The sequence below is a fragment of the Pinus tabuliformis genome, chromosome 3_1 (genome assembly GCF_031772625.1).
Source record: "Pinus tabuliformis cultivar Carrire ecotype Pingquan chromosome 3_1, CPIR1, whole genome shotgun sequence".
Lineage (NCBI taxonomy): Eukaryota > Viridiplantae > Streptophyta > Pinopsida > Pinales > Pinaceae > Pinus > Pinus tabuliformis.
The window spans coordinates 36,482,843-36,503,914 of record NC_142301.1 but is presented as its reverse complement, the minus strand read 5'-3'; the positions used below and the strand labels follow the sequence as shown (position 1 = coordinate 36,503,914).

The 21,072-nt window shown below is 38.5% G+C and overlaps 1 protein-coding gene and 1 pseudogene across 1 annotated transcript in view; one reads left to right on the top strand and one right to left on the bottom strand.

Moving 5' to 3' along the window:
* LOC149185650 (Methylthiotransferase) overlaps positions 1 to 8,532 on the bottom strand; it is an 83,427-nt gene extending 74,895 nt beyond the window's left edge. Inside the window, exon 1 of the mRNA XM_089410757.1 lies at positions 7,983 to 8,532. Within this exon, the coding sequence (XP_089266883.1) occupies positions 7,983 to 8,365 (383 nt within the window). The 5' untranslated portion in view covers positions 8,366 to 8,532. The remainder of the gene's footprint in view (positions 1 to 7,982) is intronic.
* Positions 8,533 to 13,351: 4,819 nt separating this feature from the next.
* Positions 13,352 to 20,858, top strand: LOC149185649 (FT-interacting protein 3-like; annotated as a pseudogene).
* Positions 20,859 to 21,072: the final 214 nt, after the last annotated feature.

The window sequence follows — 21,072 nt, the reverse complement described above, 5'->3', positions numbered from 1 at the left end:
ATCTGTGTATGCTCTATATTTAATTGATCCTAATTCTTATTCATCTCATCCACACCACAACAGCTCTACGAGATCCAGGAGTTTGCCTACCTCACCCTGTTTTCTGCTCCTCTGTTTATTTTAATTGATTACTGAAGACCTTATGACTCCATGCCCAATGGACTTCTCTTCCATTTTACAACCAAAACTTTAAAAAATCTATCTTGTCCTTTCATACCTAGCCTAAAATATAAACACTAAGATTAAAAATCATACAGAGAGATCCCTCTCTGAAGCTGGAAGGGCTAGATCCCAGCTTTGAAAGTGGTTTGTGGTTACCTCTGCAGTTTCCTCTTCAGCCTAGGAAAACTACGGAGTGCTAACAGGTTCTTCACCTCTTTTGGAGCAGATCACTCAACAAATAAGGTCGTAGAACTAGACCTTTCTTTGATCAAATGTTAAGTTCAAACTTGTGGCACTGAGGCTTATATAATATACATTGTAACTTCCGGACCTGTGGGTGACTAACTGAGGCATTCAGATATGTACAGTTTGGACCTGTGATTTATCCATTGCAACAAACTTGTGCATAAAATCTCAGACCTGTAGCATTTGACAACTATTCGGACCTGTGGCAGAGGATCGGTGGCATATAAACTTTGGACCTGCGACATCTATTGAATCCAGACCTATAACTACTATTCGAACCTGTGACCTTCACACAATTTGGATTTGTGGTCTGTCTTGTTAAAGTCTATCGAAGGCAATGTTTCAACAGAGTATTGGGCATTTTGTTTTGAGCTACCTTGTGACACTTTTGGAACAGAGTAGAAGAGCAATCTTGGTGAAGGATTGAAAAACAAACCTTACTATAGTTATTGCAGCAAACTTGGGGCATTCATTTGAGTAGGCAATTTTGAGGTGCTTTTGAAGAACCTTGTGCAGATTTGTTGAAGGACATCCTCTGGACTAGCCTTTGAAGACAACTTTGGAGCAACATTGTTAAATCCCTAACGATGTGGCTTTGTAGAAGATTATTTGAAACAGACATGAAGAGATTTGGAGATAGCTTCGATACCTTGTTGGAGTTGACATTCATCTTTGGAGTACAGTTGGAAAAGATCCTTTGCAGCAGCTATTGAAGATTTGAAATTGGTTCTTAAAGCATTGTTGAACCCTATTGGAGACATTCTTGGAGACATTTTTGAAGACTTTGTGGGAGATGTCATTCAGAACTTGTTGAAGAAGATATTGGAAGTCTTGAAGCTTTGAAGCCACCTTGAAGAACTGCAGCAGATTGAGAGGGTCGGAACCCTAGAGGATTGGAGTCCTCACACAAGGTTGGAGCCTTGTGGAAAACTAGGTCATAGCCTGAATTGTTGAGAGGATTGGAGTCCTCAAGTAAACCAAGTTGGAGCTTGGTATAGAATATGTTGGAGCCTAGTTTGAAATTGAAGATTGGAGTCCTTGTCTTTATCATTAATAAAATTATTCTTTTGTTGTATATCTTATGTTCTGGTTTTCCTAAGTGACCTTAACTGGTACAAGATAACAATTGTAAAAAAAAATATTGATTCAGCCCCCGCCCCCCCTCAATATTTCCAACAATAAACAATAATTTACAAATCCAAAAATATAAAGACAAATAAACACTCATAGTGTAGATTTCATATTTTTAAATATAATTTATTAAATTTGTTGTGACAAGTTGTCCAGTGGAATATCCACGGCAGTTTACAGATCAAGAACTCCACTAAACAAGTTTCAATCTCCACTCACTACATCAACTAGGGTTTCACACCCCACAACCTTTCTCAAATCCATGTATTGATCATTGGCACAAATATGTTCAATCACTAAAGCCTCCAGATACTGCCCACTTAAACCCTCTGACAGCTCCCTTTCCTTCAAGGTTGATCTCTTTAAACACAGAATTTTGTAAGGCTCTAGATACATCACTCTAATACCATGTTATTATTCTTCAAAACATGGTATCAGCCCTCATTTGATTTCTAACCTACCTACTTAGAACAACAAAAAACTAAAATCTCCATCAAAAATTGCAATGGATTTTTTACTAGGAACTGAAACACATCAAAAAAAAAAAAAAAAAAGTAACCAGCATAGATCCATCTTAACCACGGATCTAACATGAGCCGAGAGGGAACAAATTTCTTCAAATGCAAACTTGTTTTAGAGTGCAAAAAACACAATGTGTAATTTTTTATTGTTTAAATTGTATTTTTGAATGTTATAGAGATTACATAACATGTGCATCGAGCTATTTATCAGCCCACTGGTTTTCTTGTTATTAATATATTTCTAAATATACATCAATATTAATTCATATTAAAATATCTTATTTATAACCCATAATGGATATTTTATTCTATATGACATTAAAATATTTTCTTTTAACAGTCCAGTGTGAAAGCGATGTGTAAGTATGTCCCTCCGTCTTAAAATAAAAATAAAATATTCTCTAAATAGAAAAACAATGTTGGCTATAAAAAAAAAAAAAAAAAAATTGCTATGCATATTTAATTAGTTGTCCATATGACCTAAAATAATTTCGTGTAAAGTAATTAGAAGTAAAAAAAATATGTCCGTCTTAAAATAAAAATAAAATATTCTCTAAATAGAAAAACAATGTTGGCTATAATAAAAAAGAAAAAAAATTGCTATGCATACTTAATTAGTTGTCCATATGACCTAATATAATTTCGTGTAAAGTAATTAGAAGTAAAAAAAATATGTGAGTAAGATGTTTAAATCTTATACTTTTCAAAAAAAAAAATAACATTTGATATCAACTTCATATATATCTATATATCGAAAAAATGTGTTAAAAGAAAATATTTTAATGTCATATAGAATAAAATATCCAATATGGGTTATGAATAAGATATTTTAATATCAATTAATATTGATGTATATTTAGAAATATATTAATAACACAAAAACCAGTGAGCTGATAAAATAGCTCAAAGCACATGTTATGTAATCTCTATAACATTCAAAAATACAATTTAAACAATAAAAAATTACACATTGTGTTTTTTTCACTCTAAAACAAGTTTGCATCTAAAGAAATTTGGTCCCTCTCAGCTCATGTTAGATCCGTGGTTAAGATGGATCTATGTTGGAGCCTGAATTGTTGAGAGGATTGGAGTCCTCAAGCTATGTCACAAGGTTCGGCGAACCTTAAGGTTCAGGTTTGAAATTCGTTCAGGTTCGCCGAACCTGAAATTCGAACCTCAAGTCGAAGTTGAACGAACTCGAACCTCAACGAACCTCAACAAACCTGAAGGCGAATTTTAACGAATTTTTTAAGGTTCGATTTTTTTAATGATGCACTAAGAACTTCATTATGACAGACATGATAGCTCTTTTATCCTACCTTCATCACTGTACTCTAGACCATCACGTTGACTGTGATCATGCGAGAGTGTATTCCATGACTGCAGGATCATTGTGATCTTTCTTACACCGAGACAGTGAGATCATGTAAAGATAGTGAGGGATCCGAAGATCTTTCCATTACATATATATATACATTGATTGTTAAGAAATAGATCCACCGAGATGAGATACTATTCCTCAATATACTGAGGTCCTTACTGTCTCATTTATTCCGAGACTGTAATGGTTACTGTGGCTCTTTGTTATGCAGGGATTGTATCCTCCGAGAATGATCATTTCTGCGGCTTTGTTATTGTGCCACAATTGTAGTGTACATATATATATATATATGTGTGTGTGTGTGTGATTGAGACAACGTCTAACATCAATCTTATTAGGCCGAGAGAGAGGTTCTATCACTGCTATTCTTTGTATAGAGTCTAGACAGAGTATCACCGAGGCCTTGATGCCAAGACTGCTATGCGAGATCCATTGACACTGTGCCTTTGTCCTAGATCTTTGCTACTCCATTCAGCTGAGATCCTCACAGGTATGTCGAGACTCGAGATCACTAGCTGTGCAATTGTGATGTGTCTAGGTAGATTTGTATGCTAAAACAGATATGCCGAGAATGTCTAATTCTTCAATCTTTGCAACATCCATTATAAATGGTTATTCCTGCTCCATTAGACTGAGGTCATATATAGATATATATATATATATATATATATATATATATATATATTGAAAAATATGTATAGTCAAACCTAATGTCGAACCTCATTTGAACCTGATCGGAAAATTCGAATTCGAACCAAACTTAATTGTTGTCGAACTCGAATTCGAACTCGAACCATGTGACATGGTCCTCAAGGAGACCAAGTTGGAGCTTGGTCTAAAATATGTTGGAACCTGGTTTGAAATTGAAGATTGGAGTCTTCGTCTAGGGTTGGAGCCCTGAAGAAATTATAAGTATTATTGTACAAATTGGAACTTGGATTGTTGTAAAAGAAGATTGGGGTCCTCGTCTTTATCATTAACAAAATTATCCTTTTTTTCTATATCTTGTTTTCTCGTTTTTCTAAGTGACCTTAACTGGTACAAAATAACAATTGTAAAAGAAATATTGATTCACCCCCCCAATATTTCCAACAATAAATAATAATTTACAAATCCAAAAATATAAAAAGAAATAAATGCTCATAGTGTAGATTTCATATTTTTAAATATAATTTATAAAATCTATTGTGACGAGTTGTCCAGTGGAATATCCACGACAGTTTATGGATCAAGAACTCCACTAAACAAGTTTCAATCTCCACTCACTACATCAATTAGGGTTTCACACCCCGCAACCTTTCTCGAATCCATGTATTGATCATTGGCACAAATATGTTCAATCACTAAAGCCTACAGTTACTGCCCACTTAAACCCTCTAACAGCGCCCTTTCCTTCAAGGCCGATCTCTCTAAACACAGAATTCTGTAAGGCTCTAGATACATCACTCTAATGCCATGTTATAATTCTTCAAAACATGGTATCAGCCCTCATCTGATTTCTAACCTACCTAGGTAGAAGTTAGAACAACAAAAAACTAAAATCTCCATCAAAAACTGCAATGGATTTTTTACTAGGAACTGAAACACATCAAAATAAAAAAAGTAATCAGCATAGATCCATCTTAACCACGGATCTAACATGAGCCGAGAGGGACCAAATTTCTTCATATGCAAACTTGCTTTAGAGTGCAAAAAACACAATGTGTAATTTTTTATTGTTTAAATTGTATTTTTGAATGTTATAGAGATTACATAACATGTGCATTGAGCTATTTTATCAGCCCACTGGTTTTCTTGTTATTAATATATTTTTAAATATACATCAATATTAATTCATATTAAAATATTTTATTCATAACCCATATTGGATATTTTATTTTATACAACATTAAAATATTTTCTTTTAACAATTTTTTATATATATAGATATATATGAAGTTGATATCATGTGTTAAAAAAAATTTGAAAAATATAAGATTTAAGCATCTTACTCACATATTTTTTTTTTACTTCTAATTACTTTACATGAAATTATATTAGGTCATATGAACAACTAATTAAATATGCATAGCATTTTTTTTCTTTTTTATTATAGCCAACATTGTTTTTCTATTTAGAGAATATTTTATTTTTATTTTAAGATGGACAGACATACTTACACATCGCCTTCACACTGGACAGTAAAATGAGCCTCTCGGCTCACTAAAAGCATCTAAACTGGAACTAAACTGAGTTGGCTCATGCATGTCTGTGGCATGCATGCACCCTCTATCTCTCCCTCCTCCATAAATTTTCTTGTGCCCTCATTCACTGTTGTACTAAACTGCTGAAGTGTAACTGCTACTTTGTCACTAAGGTTGTTGTATCCACTATTTGTACTGTACTTTATCTACATGCACCAAGATCTTGTTTGCTCACTGCTGCCATTAGTGGCTGTTGGGCACTTTCTGATGTACTAAAATTCGAACGCTTTTCGGTACATATGAATTGCACTACACTGTTTGGCATTCCAGGCAGTGGGATCAAAAACCTTCCTTACTAATGGCTCTCTTCTTCTCCTTCAATGTGGACTTCATCTTGATCTCTCAATCGACCAACAACCGCCTCCACTGCTATCCTTTTGCCTTTAATAAGTGGGCCTTCTTCAAGAATCAGTGACATTTGTTATGGCAATTGAACCAATTTGGTTCCCCAACGAGTACGATCCTCAATCATTCCTGAATCTAAAGCTAAAACGATGTTCATTTGCCTGTTGTCATAAGGATGTCAGGGGCTCAAGTACCGGTTTAACCCATGCTTTGCCTTGGGACCAATGCCTTTCAGCGTCTCCGTATTTTCTTGGTCACAGTTTTATGAGTAGTCCCTGCCAGGCAAAAATCTGGCCACATTTCACGGCTACCTCTTCCCTTTTCTTCTCAGAATTTTGCCCACTAGACCTTTCTTTGAAGCAGCAGAAACTCAGACTCAAAGGACCAGTTCCCTTTCTCCTTCACATCGGTTTTTCCTTGTATATTTTTATTTCCACATTTACCAAATTTTCCCCTGCTCCCCAGGTTTTGCCCCCCAGTTTTTCTGAGTTCTTCTTATTGCCAGAAATACCCAGTGACAAATTATCGGCTCTCCAAAAGTCCACCCCAAGCAAAAATCCTTCCCCATTCAACTGCCTCGGTAATTGATGTATGTCATTTGGTTGGCGTTCAGCCCATATGTCCTTTGCTTGGCGTTCAGCCCATAGAGTGGCTCACCTCTTTGTTGAGCAAAAGATTTCCACTTTAGTCAGGCAAAGCTGCTGAGCAAGAGAGGCTTCTTCCTCTTTGCTCAGTGAACAAATACTTCACCAATACTTTGCTTCCTCGTTCTTTTGCTGCGGGAATGGTATCTCTTGCACAGTACTAAGCAGCTCTGACAGCTGGCTCCCTCGCTGAGCAGAGCCATCAATCCATCATCGAGCAAAGGCCATCAAGCATTGCAATCCTCCACCCTTTGCTCAGTGAATTGCTCTTTTACTCAGTCATCCTGCACTTAGACAAAGTTTAGCCTTTTCCTCTGTCCCCAAATTCAGCCTGTCAACGGAATAACCATTTTCCGGATCTATTTAGGACTAGGATTCCTAATTGCCTAAGAACACAAGAAATCCATAGGATCAAAAACATCAGACAATTATTTTCGATTGAGTTAGCAATATCAGCCTTGTTTTCTGCATGTGATTTCTGATGTGACCTGCTCATAAAAGTTTTTCCCCAAGAAAAATACCCCAAGGCATTTCTTTCTGCTGAATGTGACGAAAACTTCCCAAGTTGTATTCAAGTGCAATGTTTCCCCAAAACATTAAGGGAGGGTGTTACAAGGTTAATATTTATTTCTGATCTCCTCCAATGAACATGTGGCCACGGCACAGAAGACCACAAATAAGCATAACTCTTCTAACACTTTCTATCCACGAAGGAATTCTCGAGATACACCCACGCTTCAATACTGCATATTTTTAGCAATTCTTATCTCTTACAAGAAACAGTGCCGTACTATACCATCTCCGATAAGGGTTTGAAAAGTCCTCTGTTTTTTTCTGAATTGAATTTGTCTCATAGAAGCCCCCGCAACACTGCACTGTCGATGTTGAAGGTGCAGAAATTTTACCAGTACTTTATTTCTCTTAGAGCAACTCCCTTAAATTCGGGAGAAGCATTACAACAGGAGCAATTACGTTGGAATCATAAGACGAAACAGCCCTCGAGTAGCAAATGACTCTGACCACAAGCACTTTCAAATTTCAATTGCCTAGAGGTTACTGCATGGGGAATGTACTATTCTGTCAAATTCACACAGGACTTGCACCTAAGCCCAACCGCTTGTTCAGGAATTGAACCTGGCCGGTTTGCCTAACATGCCTCCGTATAAAAAAATCAAAACAGACAATACCTCTAATATCGAGGTTAAATCTCACAGGTATGAATTGTGTAATTTGAACAACTGGTTAAATGTTTGATGTGCAGCGGCAAATTGTTGTGTAGAGAAATAAATTTAGGTTCTCTTGTACTTACTGAATATCAGAGGAAAGTTGAGTTGCAGCTTGTGGTTGAACTCGTCTGATAAAATGCTGCAAATCAGGCTCCTCCGTCGTCGTCTTCGTCTTCTTCTGTAACGCCGAGCCCGAGAAATGCTTCAGAAATAGCCCCTTCGGATTGCGTGTGAGTTCCCCACCATGGCTAATCGTAGATGAAAACGTTTTTATTGCAAGGGCCTTCCAGCCAAGTGTAGAATTCCTGCACCAATTTAGCTGTCTGTGGTCGTTGTGAATGAATATTGGATGACGAGTTCTGTAGAAACACTGAATTGTAGGCATCTTTGGCAGATTGAAATTTAGAGGAATTGTTTGAGGTATTGAAGCCATGCTCTTCAGCTCTGCAAAGGCTTGAGTAGCCATATCACCAGAAACGGCTGCGTTCTCTTCATTCGCTTATCCTCTCAAAGGTTTATTCCTAAACCATGATTGTCCAGTAATATCGTGTTTAACGAGTACCTGATTATAATTGTTCCACAGACTAGACAGCGAAGTGCAAGGTTGAGAGGGCACTAGTTTGGCTTATTTTTCAATAGGAGAATGGTGGAGCGGGGTTTGTAGGTTGTAAATTAATTCTGTGTAGGCATCATTTTGAGATATTTAATATACCTAATGTGATGGTCATATAAAGACATGGATGATAAAGGATGGTTTAATTAGTATAATTTTTTATAATAAATTAAACATAATGGGTCTAAATTTATTAGGGCTTATATATTGTTATAAATTAGTCATCACAATTAATATTGGAGAGGAAGGTGTTTTATAGTCACAAGATAGGTTTAATGGACAATGGCTTATTCATGTTATTATTCACATACACATGTATTGTGATGCTCAAAGTGAAGCATGATGTTACTACTAAGTGTAAGGAGAGCGTGGAGTCGCCACTTAATTTTAAGACAAAAATGAGAGATATCGGTATGGGAAGAGAGAAAGAAAAGAGGAGAAGAGAAGATCTCAAGGTTAATTGGAGTTTTGAGTTGATTATATTACCCAAGGTTATAGATTAATTAGGATAAGTCAATGACATATTAAGAACAAACAGAAGTAATAACAATTAACAAAGGAAGGTAAACCAACATAGGTTAATTTCTTTTGGTGAGATGATTAATCTAGATGTTGAAAATGAAAAAGAGATGAAAAGGAAGGAACTCATATGAAAGAACATTGCTTTATATGTTGAAGTTGCTTGGGTTGAAGATGGGAGCTACCAATGGCCTTTAAGAGAGGGCTTTCTCCATTGAAACAAACTTACATGTGCTACTACACTTCCTACAAAATAGACTTGATTTTGATCTCAAATGGGAAGCAATAAAAACAGCTAGATCTACTATATAACTGATCAATTAATTAAGTGTTGCATGGTGACCCAAAGTGCCCTCAAAAAAGGTGGAACATATCTTACCCTAACTATGTTGGAACATAGGCTTGAGGTGTTATGGTTGTACTGTCTAAGGTGTTGGAGAGTTTTGTTGGAGAATGTAATAGCCCTAGTGAAAATTCCATGTAATAAAAGTAAATAAAGGCAAAATAATAACCATTGATGATGGCACACTTATTCCAAGTTGAATGTTGGACAGAATCCTAGTGATGGGAATCACTTGTGATTGTTTATGGCTAAGGAAATTGGCAAAGGCAATGGCTAAGGCTTTGGAAAGGCAAAACCGCATTTTTGGCACATTTATTTATGAAAATAATGGAAATTAGGAGAAAAGGGAGGTGAAAGGTCACATGTTGCATGTGAGGAGGAAATTGAAGGAAAATAATGGAAAATGAAGAAAATAGATGCCTCATTCATAAAAAGGGTTATGAGAATCAGTTGGTAACCTTTCGTCAGTTCACTTTTGGAGCTCTCTCATTATTCTCTCTATCTCTCGTACTCTTAGAGACTTAGAGTTTTCTTGGAGCACTCTTGGTGGGTGTGGCATACTTGGATTCTTGGAGCAAGAAGGCAAAGGAAGAGCAAGAAAGCGCAAGAAGGCATCAGGATCAGCAACTACATCAGATTTGCTTGCAGGTACCAAGTTGCATGTATGTTTCCTTCACTAGTTTTGGCATGCATGGCACATGCATGTGGTTTCTTGGTTGTGATTTGTCATTGGCATGGAGGATTGCTTGGATTGACAGTGGATTGCCTAACCTTTCCATTTCTTGGACAGCCTTGGTGATTGTGGGTTTACTTTCATTGTTTGTTTTTGGTTAGTTCTCATGTTTCCTTAGCTTGGGTTGAGTTATTAATTCCTAGAAGCCCTATTTGGACAAACGCTCTAGAAGCCCTGTAACAGCTTGGGTTGAGTTACTAGTCCTAGAAGCCTTGGTTGGACAAATGCTCTGGAAGCCCAACGACAATTGTGGGTTGAGTTACTAGTCCTGGAAGCCTTGGTTAGAACAAACGCTCTGGAAGCCCTAGAAGGCTTAGATGGAGACCAATCTGATGATGGTTTGTGATGTTTGACCGTGAGGTGGAATCATGGTTTGAGGGGTTGAGGTGGATGGCCTCTAGAAGCCCTGGATGAGTTTTGATTGATGTGTTCTATGAGATCCCACGTTCATGATTGGAACATGGCAATGGGGTGAATGACTAAAGAGAGATTTGGCTCAGCCATTCTATGGTCAGGTGGAACGTGGAAGTCCCATCCTAGGTTTGGATTTTGCATCATTAATGGAAGATTACTTCTCCTTGCATTTCTATGAGCATTTTGATGGATTGTTTGTGGTCTGTATGGTTGTATTTTCATGAGTATTTATGTTGCTATTATGTTGGTTATGTATGTGTTTTATGACATCAGCCATGTGTGGCTCTCATCATGTTTTTACTTGTAATTGAATTATCAATGTATCTCTGACCTAATGGATGGAATGGCAGTTGATGTGTTGAGGTATCAATGGTTCTTAATGATTCTTGGCTAAGTATGAGACCCCTATGCTCAGAACTGTTAATTACACCTATAGATTACACATTTGCAATATGTTTAACGAAATGCTTGCCATGGCTAGTAAGGGTCCAGTCAAGGTCTTAAACAAGTATTTGCTTTAGTACTATCATTTCCATGTTATTTCACTGATATGAAGAGATGGTTCAATTTTGGGCAGTGACCTAGGCTCTCAACCTGAAAAAATGGCTCAAATCTCGGAGTCGTTAGCATAGCACTGATAGTTTTGGTCTCTGGTCCTTGGCAGGCAAGCCTATGAAAGCGACTTTGGGTTATTGGTCGCACTCATGCCTATAGCATGGGAGCGATTAAGCCTTAAATTGTCCAAAATCTCAGTGGGACCCCAAGGAAAGTTGTCTAAAGTATGGGATTGGTTACTGAGGGTCCTGTAGCTGATGATTAATGTTTGTATGGTGTGCTTCCGTCCTTTCCACTTCCTTAACATGACTTAGGAGGTCGAATCATATCATAGTGGCCTCTCGTCGCATGTTTACCCCAGTTGGTCGGTTGCTTGGGTAGATGTGGGAGGAGGGTGTTACAGAGTGGTATCAGAGCATGGTTCACCCCTTGGACTGGATGGGCTATGTGTTGGTCATGCATGCGTGCCTCTCACACTTGCATTCCATGTGCTTGTCACATTTGCATGATGTTGTTCATGGTTGTAGTGATGTCATCATGTGAAATTTGAGGTGTTATTGTGGAATGCATCAATGTGAGTGTATAACTGGTTACATGTTGATTTATGTTGCTTACATGTATCGTTGCAGCATGTTTGGTTACATTCTTGTATGCTTGGTTGCATGTATCATTCTTGCAGGTTTGATTTCAAGTATTTTTCATTCATGATTGGTCATATGTGTTTATGCATATGTGTGGATGGTTATGCATCACTTATGCATGTTCATGTTTGCATGTGGTCAAGTGTATAGTGATGTAACGATGGTGATTTTCATGCATGAGGTCGTGGTGTTTGTTGTTGTTGAGGTCATGCATTAATGACTGGACCCTAGCTAGAATGACAGTTGCATGGTCATGCTTATGTTTTATGTTTCTATATGTTGTCATGATTATGTTATACATGTATCACGTTGATTTTTTGATCTTGCAGACAAGGTATCCTCCCCGAGCTATACTAAGGTACATTGGTTTATTGTGATTTGGTTTAGCTGACATGATACACCTTGCAGGAAGAAATATCAAATGGCTAGCAAGATGGTTGACTACAAAGACTCTCCCTATGAATCCGAAGAGCAGTATGGTGTTGGGAACCCTTCCAATTTGGCAATTACACTGATCTGAAATGAAGGTTTAACATCTTGTTATACTTACAAGAACCTCCCACTCCAAAGCTTAAAAACTATATGATCTAGCTTATGTTGACAATTGCGGAATTAAGTACTTGAAACAGGTGTATGTCTTTATTTGTTTTTAACTATTTAAGTGCTTTAATTTGATTTGTTTCTGTTGATATTAAACACACATAACAGCCATATAATGCAACAATAAACATCAACACATAATAGCAAATTTAATCTAGGAGTTCACCCGAATATTGTGGTCTACGTCTCCTTGAGATTTTGTCATCTTGACTTGGCTCTTTGGGATTATGGCAAAGTTTCTTTTACAAGTTCCACACTCAACTCCAAAGGTTAATGAACTAAACCAATGGGCTTAGAAAACCACCTATATCCCTGTCATGGTTGTCATCACTCTACAAACAAATCTAAGATCCCTTAGACTTGATTCCTTCAATCGGTGCACTGAGCTTCCCTGAGCTTCTTGATGGCACTAACTCCTTCATAATTCTTCAACTATCTTTGAAACCTCTTCTACTATCTCCAGCACATATCAAACATCAACAATAGACTGTTCATTTGCTCAAAATGAGCACTGCACCCCCAATCTAGGCCTTCCTCCACTGTTGGCACTAGGCTACCTAAAACTTCCCTGTAGCATCTCGGCCTTTAGAAGTCTTCAGATGCTTCTGTAAATCCTTCCAATGGATTTAGAAGGCTCATTACAGTCAGGAGTGACTATTGGTTCACTGAGAACGAATACTGGTAATTCCTACAACTGCCTCCAAACCCTGGTGGCCCTGAGCTCCAAAATCTCCCTGGATGAAAATCTCCTTGAAGATGGCTTCTTCAGCTTCTCTGGACTGTTCCATTGGCTTCAAAAGGCTTCAATTAGCATATCTAGCCTCTTCTTTTCTCTCCCTTAGGTCGAAAACTGCTCCTAGAGTGCCTTTAGGCAATTTCCCCTAGAGATCCTCCACTAATTTTGGCAAACTGGCACTTAACTCCAATTAAAATTGGCATATCCCCTAAATTTTTCCACTCCGCCAAACTAACTGTTGGAGGTGACCATAACTGTTGGCCCACATGTGATGGGTTAATCTGGCGGTTAGGGGATAATGCTAGCGGTTCTGGCGGTTGGGTTAACACGCAAACTGCGTGTAGTTCGTTTCAATCAGCGAACATGTGAATGGTTCTTATGGGACCGCTGGCGGGTAAGACTGTTGGCGGTCCTAACCCCCAAAATTTCGCCCGTTAAAAATTAAATATAACATTTAACCTTAAGTTGTTAAGAAACAATGTAGAGTGGAGTTGGTAGCGTGTTGGTTTAGCTTGTCGGAGGTCACAGGTTCAATTCCGTCGGACCCAACAAAAATTTACAATACCATTCCAGGGCCACGTGGCGGCCTCCGGGCTTGCCACGTGTCAGCACCTGATTGGTCATCCAAAAGGAATATTTTGGGGAATATTCCATGGAATTTATTTTTTTAATATTTCCCAAAAATCAATTTATTCTTGGAAATTGCAGTTTACTGGACTTTTTCAAATTGCGATAACTCCTTCATATGGTGTCGGTTTTTCGAACCGTTCACGGTGCCAGAATCAGGAAGATGAGATCTATTTGGTCGTTTAGGTTCAACACTATTTTGAACACTTTGAAATTTGATCTTTCAATAAAGTCCTGGATCAATATTTGATCACTCCTCCCCATTAGGAATCTTTTGGACCCCAAAAGACTGATATGCTGATCTGAACAGTAGATGAGAGTACAACACCCTCTTCTTTCAGCCTTTGAACCAAAACTCGAAGGTAGTCGACACTTCCCTTCCTAGATGTGCTTTTCCTCCTGTTAAGAAATGTCTTCCTTGAACTCATTCAGAATTTACAGAAGGTAGCTAAACATTGCTTCCAAGCCACTTCCATGGCAACCTTTGTTGTTGAAAATCTCCTTCAGCAGACAATGTCAGAAGAAGAAAATAACTTAATGACATAAATTCTTGCTCCATCAAAAGAAACAAATTTCACATCATGTGAATCATCATCATGTCTTTACATCTTGTGTACAAATGATCAAGTCGACTAAAATCATGCCTTTTCAAACATTTGACCCTTCAAGTCAAGCATGTACAAAAATAACTTTAACGATTCTTTTACAAAGATGAAACACTTCATCATTATCTCCCTTTTACAATCTTGGAGACCAAATCAACTCTTCCAAGTCGACATGACATTACATGCATGTTTAAACAAAACAATATGATGGTCGATATCTTTCCATCAAGTCAATTACATACATGTTCAAATACAAGGAAATCATTAACATCCCTGTGTTCATACATTCCATCCTCATGCATGTATTCGATTCTTCAACTTTCTCTTAAGTACAATCATAAGTACAAGATCCTCGATCACATGTACATGTACTTTCAAAGCTGAAATGAAGATAATTTTGCTGCAATAAAGTGAGTCTACATACTCAACTTTTCCATCCCGCAACTTGCATTCCATTAGCAAAGAAATGCAAATAGATGTGACACATTTCTTTTCACATCAAAAGACATGTAAATTAATTAGATAAGAACTCTAACCATTTCTTACCAATCCACACCAAAGGTGCTTCCTTTAACTGCACATCGATATCAACATGTGGATCATCCTGAAACACATCAATTATGGAAACTTCCTTTCCATTCTTGCCATACTCTTTCTCCACTTTCTTCAAATTTCATGGAAGCATTGTTGGATTCAAAGTCCAACAACTTTCAACAATATGTCCTTGCTTATGGTAATAAGTACAACACATGTTCATCTTCTTGACAAAATAATTTACCTTGTCCAATGGACCTTTGGTTTCTTGCCTTCTTTTCTTCAAAAGTTTCCTGTATGTGGCCATTCTCTTCCAACATCTAGAAACACTATGGTTAACCAAACCATAAAAGGAACATGCAATTCTTTTCCAATGCTTATGTGGAAATTTATCATGCTTAACATAATCAAAAGAAGTGTGATTGAAATCAGATTTATACTTTTCTTTTTCACCTTTATTACCTTCATGAGGAGGTGAATCAAATGAAGAAGTAGCTCCCTCTGGAACACCATCAATCTCTTCAATGGTTTTAGAGGTTTCACAACTTTCTGGTTCAAGTGCATTCTTATGAACACCTTCTTCCTGCAAAGTATGTTTCAAACTATTGCATTCCCCAATAATACAATCTTTACAAACTTGAGGTAGGGACCCTGAAATGAAACTCCTTCTAGGAACTGTTTCAATTGTCTTCATGGTTGCTTTGGAACTTTCTCCATAAGATTGTCCATAGCCAAGACCCAAATACTTAGGCCTTTCCTCAACCATTGTTGGCTCAACGATGCCCTTTGTTGTTTGCCCAATCCTTTTCCTTCATAGCCCATTTTTGACATCAACTTGGACCCTATGCCTCTTGTATGTTTTTCAAAAGAGCCAACATAAACATTCTTAGAGGAAATTGAAGAAAAACTAGGATTGTTTACCTCTTCTTCAAGCTGATACTTGACTAAGGCTTCTTTGGCAACAAGGAGTTGTGTCTCCAATTCATGCATCCTTTCCAGGTTCATATTTGCAATATGAAGTTGTCTCTCCATTTCTTGCAACTTTTCAGAAAGCAACTTCTTATCTTCCTCCATGGAATTCAACTGCTCTCGAAGTCTGATGCTCTTCCTTTCATCCTCATACATTTCTCTCACCATATCCATCATAATGAACAAGTCTCACTTCATGTCTTCATCAAAGAATCTTGTGAAAGAGTAGGATTTGGAAAACTCACTTGTAGAAGTTGTCATCATAAAAATGAACAAAAGAACTTCAACAAAATTCACAAAGCTTTCAAAGAACTAATGACAAATTTCTGAACTAGATCGTAGCAGAATCAAATTCTTATTCAAGCAGCCTTTTGTAAACAAACCCTCTTGTGCTTCAAGGGTTGCCTTAAGGTCCTTTGGCTAAGGAGAATGCCTTCAACCCTTATTCCTTCTTGTCCTCTCCTGGACTTAGCTTTTCAGTAGCTTTCCCTCCACCTTTGCAAACTCAAACAATAGTCAGTTTACAAACAATCAAACAATAGAATTCTTTGTATTGTTTAAACACCTTACAAGTCAACAAGCAATCTTTTACTATGTCAATCAAGCATCCTGCTCTGATACCACCTGATCTGAAATGAGGGTTTAACATCTTGTTATACTTACAAGAACCTCCCACTCCAAAGCTTAACAATATTATGATCTAGCTTATGTTGACAATTGCGAAATTAAGTACTTGAAACATGTGTATGTCTTTGTTTGTTTTTAATTTTTTAAGTGATTTAAGTTGATTTATTTCTATTATTATTAAATACACATAACAACCATATAATCGAGAAAAGAAACATCAACACATAACAACAAATTTAATCTAGGAGTTCACCCGAATATCGTGGGCTACGTCTCCTTGAGCTTTTGTCATCTTGACTTGGCACTTTGGGATTATGGCAACATTTCTTTTACAAGTTCCACACTCAACTCCAAAGGTTACTTAACTTAACCAATGGGCTTAGAAAACCATCTATATCCCTATCATGGTTGTCATCACTCTACAAATAGATCTAAGATCCCTTAGACTTGATTCCTTCAATCGGTGCATTGAGCTTCCCTAAGCTTCTTGATGGCACTAACTCCTTCAGAATTCTTCAACTGTCTCTGAAACCTCTTCTACTATCTCCAACACATATCAAACATCAACAATAGACTGTTCATTTTCTCAAAATGAGCACTGCATCCCCAATCTAGGCCTTCCTCCATGGTTGGCACTAGGCTGCCTGAAAATTCCATGTAGCATCTCGGCCTTTAGAAGTCTTCAGATGCTTCTGTAAACCCTTGCAATGGATTCAGAAGGCTCATTACAGTCAGGAACGACTGTTGGTTCGCTGAGAACGAATACTGGTAGCTCTTGCAACTACCTCCAACCCCTGGTGGCCCTGAGCTCCAAAATCTCCCTGGATGAAAATCTCCTTGAAGATGGTTTCTTCAGCTTCTCTGGACTGTTCCATTGGCTTCAAAAGGCTTCAATTAGCCTATCTAGCCTCTTGTTTTCTCTCTCTTAGGTCGAAAACTGCTCCTAGAGTGCCTTTAGGAATTTTCTCTTAGAGATCCTCCACTAATTTGTAGAATTTTGTAGAATTTTTCTACAAATCAGCTAGCTCTGATACCATGTAGAACTTTTTCTACAAATCAGCTAGCTCTGATACCATGTAGAAATTTTCCACCTATAGATCACCTAGTAATGCAATGTACTAAAGCAAAACACTTGATCTACTTCTACAAACAATTTAGCGGAAGCTTAATCAACCATGAGCAACATCAATGAGAACACATATAACTGATAAGAAGGAATCAATCACACATAACACAGAAGAATTCACCCAGGGAAAGCACATGCCTAAAACCCCATCTTTGTATTATCATACAAGTGGAAATATAGTTCGGATTACACAAAGCCTTAGCTCGGAAGCTATCCAGCTCTCAGTACAATCCCTCTACTACTCATAGACAGTCAAAGGCTTCTCACAAACCTTCTCCTCTGCCCTCCAAGCCTCCTATTTCCTTGTGCAATTTCCTTGAGGTCCAGTGCTGCCACCTGTGTGAATTGGCCTCTTCACACACTCACTAACCTCTGATCTAACTACACAAACCTGAAGGAGATGAATCCTCATCATGGATGAGCTTCCTTTATAGGAAAAATATTCATCCAACTGATAGTACATTGTCCCTTCTCTGATCTCAACTGGGTCTTTGTCTAAACTGACATGCATGAGTTACTTAAGCTATAATATTCAGTTATCTGAAAATGCCAATTGTTACATGCATGCAAGCATTAACAAACTGAATCTCATTAATTTAATAACTTGTTAAATTAATCTAACTGGACTTCACTCAGTTAACTGAGCCAACTAATTACAACTCATCCTTATCTCTTTAACTGATGGATAAATTCACCAATTAATAGATAAATTGTTGCATGTCCTCACATAGACTTCAAGTTTGTTTTTCCTTAACTAATTAACTCATGGAGATTAATTACGCCGTAAGGCGTTTCCCTCTGAGATGAACTCCCCCAGATGCCTTTCTGTCTTAATGGTAGTCGTCGGATCTTTTGTTAGACGATTGAAATAAAATCAGCCGTCCAATTTAATAGGAAATATTTTAAAACATTAAGAAAACCGTTATCGAACCAGTCATGACGCGTGGATATCAACGTTTGATGTAGAGGAGGGATGAAATTCTTGGGAGAGTAACGATTCCTGTGAATAACATAGAGAAACGACTGGATGATAAGCCTGTGAATCCTCGATGGTTCAGACTTGACAACCCTGTTGTTGCTCCGGGGGAGGGAAAGTCGAAGAAGAAAGAAGTGGAGTCCGCGAGTAGAATTTATTTGAGATTGTCTTTAGATGGGGGCTATCATGTGCTGGACGACCCTATTCATTACAGTGGCAATGTGAGGCCGACCGACGAGCGTCTCTGGAAGCCTAACATTGGTATTTTGCAGGTTGAGATCTTGCGCGCTCAGAACTTGCTTCCTACGAAGTGCAAAGATGGACGACACAGAATGGATGCTTACTGCGTTGCAAAATATGGACAGAAATGGGTTCGTACCAGGACTATGATTGATACCTTGAGTCCAAAATGGAATGTGGAATATACCTGGGAAGTTTATGATCCCTGTACAGTAATCACTGTTTGTGTTTTTGACGATTGCCATCTTCAAGGAGACGAAAAGTCTTCAGCATCCGTGAAAGATGCCGGGATCGGTAAGGTTCGAATTCGCCTTTCGACTCTCGAAACAGATCGCGTATACACGCATGCCTATCCTCTGTTGAGGTTTAATCCCTCAGGAGTCCTGAAGGTGGGCGAGCTTCATCTGGCTTTTCGTTTCTCCTGTTCGTCTCTGATGAACATGATGCTGATTTATACACAGACATTGCTGCCGAAGATGCATTATCTTTGTCCCCTTTCTCTAAGGCAGTTTGACCATTTGACATACCAGGCAATGCGGATAGTGGCAATGCAGCTGAGCCGAGTCGAGCCTCCTCTGAGGAGAGAAGTGGTGGAGTATATCATGGATGTGGATTCACATATGTGGAGCATGCGCCGCAGTAAGGCGGAATTCTTCCGCATAATGAATATCTTGGCTCCTCTCACAGCGGTAGGTGGCTTTTCGTTTCTCCTGTTCGTCTCTGATGAACATGATGCTGATTTATACACAGACATTGCTGCCGAAGATGCATTATCTTTGTCCCCTTTCTCTAAGGCAGTTTGACCATTTGACATACCAGGCAATGCGGATAGTGGCAATGCAGCTGAGCCGAGCCGAGCCTCCTCTGAGGAGAGAAGTGGTGGAGTATATCATGGATGTGGATTCACATATGTGGAGCATGCGCCGCAGTAAGGCGGAATTCTTCCGCATAATGAATATCCTGGCTCCTCTCACAACGGTAGGTGGCTTTTCGTTTCTCCTGTTCGTCTCTGATGAACATGATGCTGATTTATACACAGACATTGCTGTCGAAGATGCATTATCTTTGTCCCCTTTCTCTAAGGCAGTTTGACCATTTGACATACCAGGCAATGTGGATAGTGGCAATGCAGCTGAGCCGAGCCGAGCCTCCTCTTAGGAGAGAAGTGGTGGAGTATATCATGGATGTGGATTCACATATGTGGAGCATGCGCCGCAGTAAGGCGGAATTCTTCCGCATAATGAATATCCTGGCTCCTCTCACAGCGGTAGGGCGATCGTTTAACGATATATGCCTCTGGAAAAACCCTGCAACCACCGTCCTGGTGCACATCCTCTTCTTGATTCTCATCTGGTACCCAGAGCTAATTCTTCCTACCGTCTTCCTCTGCATGTTCCTGATTGGCTTATGGCAATTTCGTTTCCGTCCACGGCACTCACTCGATATGGACACAAGCCTCTTCCAGGCCGGACTGGTTCATCCTGACGAAATCGGTGAAGAATTCGACACATTCCCCACTAGCAAAGCCTCTAACGTTGTGAGAATGTGATACGATCGAATCCGGGAGTTTGCTGGGCGAATATAGACCATGGCGGGGGATATGGCTACTGAAGTAGAAAGGCTTCAAAATCTTCTGAGGTGGAGCGATCCACGGGCGACTACCATATTTGTCATATTTTGCTTGATAGCTGCCACAGTTCTCTATACCACGCCCTTCCAAACTGCAGTGGTTTTTGTTCTGTATCTCCTGCGCCATCCGAGGTTCCGCCACGGGCTTCCTTCTGCTCCTCTCAATTTCTTCAGCAGATTGCCTGCTCGTACCGATAGTCTGTTGTAAAAATAGCTTGGTCTTTCATGTCTGCTGAAGCTAGACCTCTGTTCTTTTAATTTAGCTTTTGTTCTGCGAATATACTATTCTAGTTGTGTATGTTTCTTTAATTTACATTTCCATGTTATTTCTTAACCGATGTAATTGACGATCTATCTATGATTTTATAGCTGCAACAGTGCAGAATTACCAGCATTCCTGTTCCGAGACTATGTCATCAAGGCTTTTCTCCTTCAGCTAATCTAATGTATTGGCACTTCCTCATGTTGTGTAGTGGAGGAGCTTGTAAATTTTCTTATAATCTAATTTCCTTCTGGAACTGCTGGAGAGTTGATGCGCTGTATAGCCAACTGTACCATATTTTTCAACACAGAAAATGGATGCTATTTCAGCTGTGATCTTTTTTAGATTTGTGATCTAGAAGAAATGCTTATGCCACAAGATTAGTAACTCTTTATTTGGTTTTTAATAGATTTAAATTTGTAAC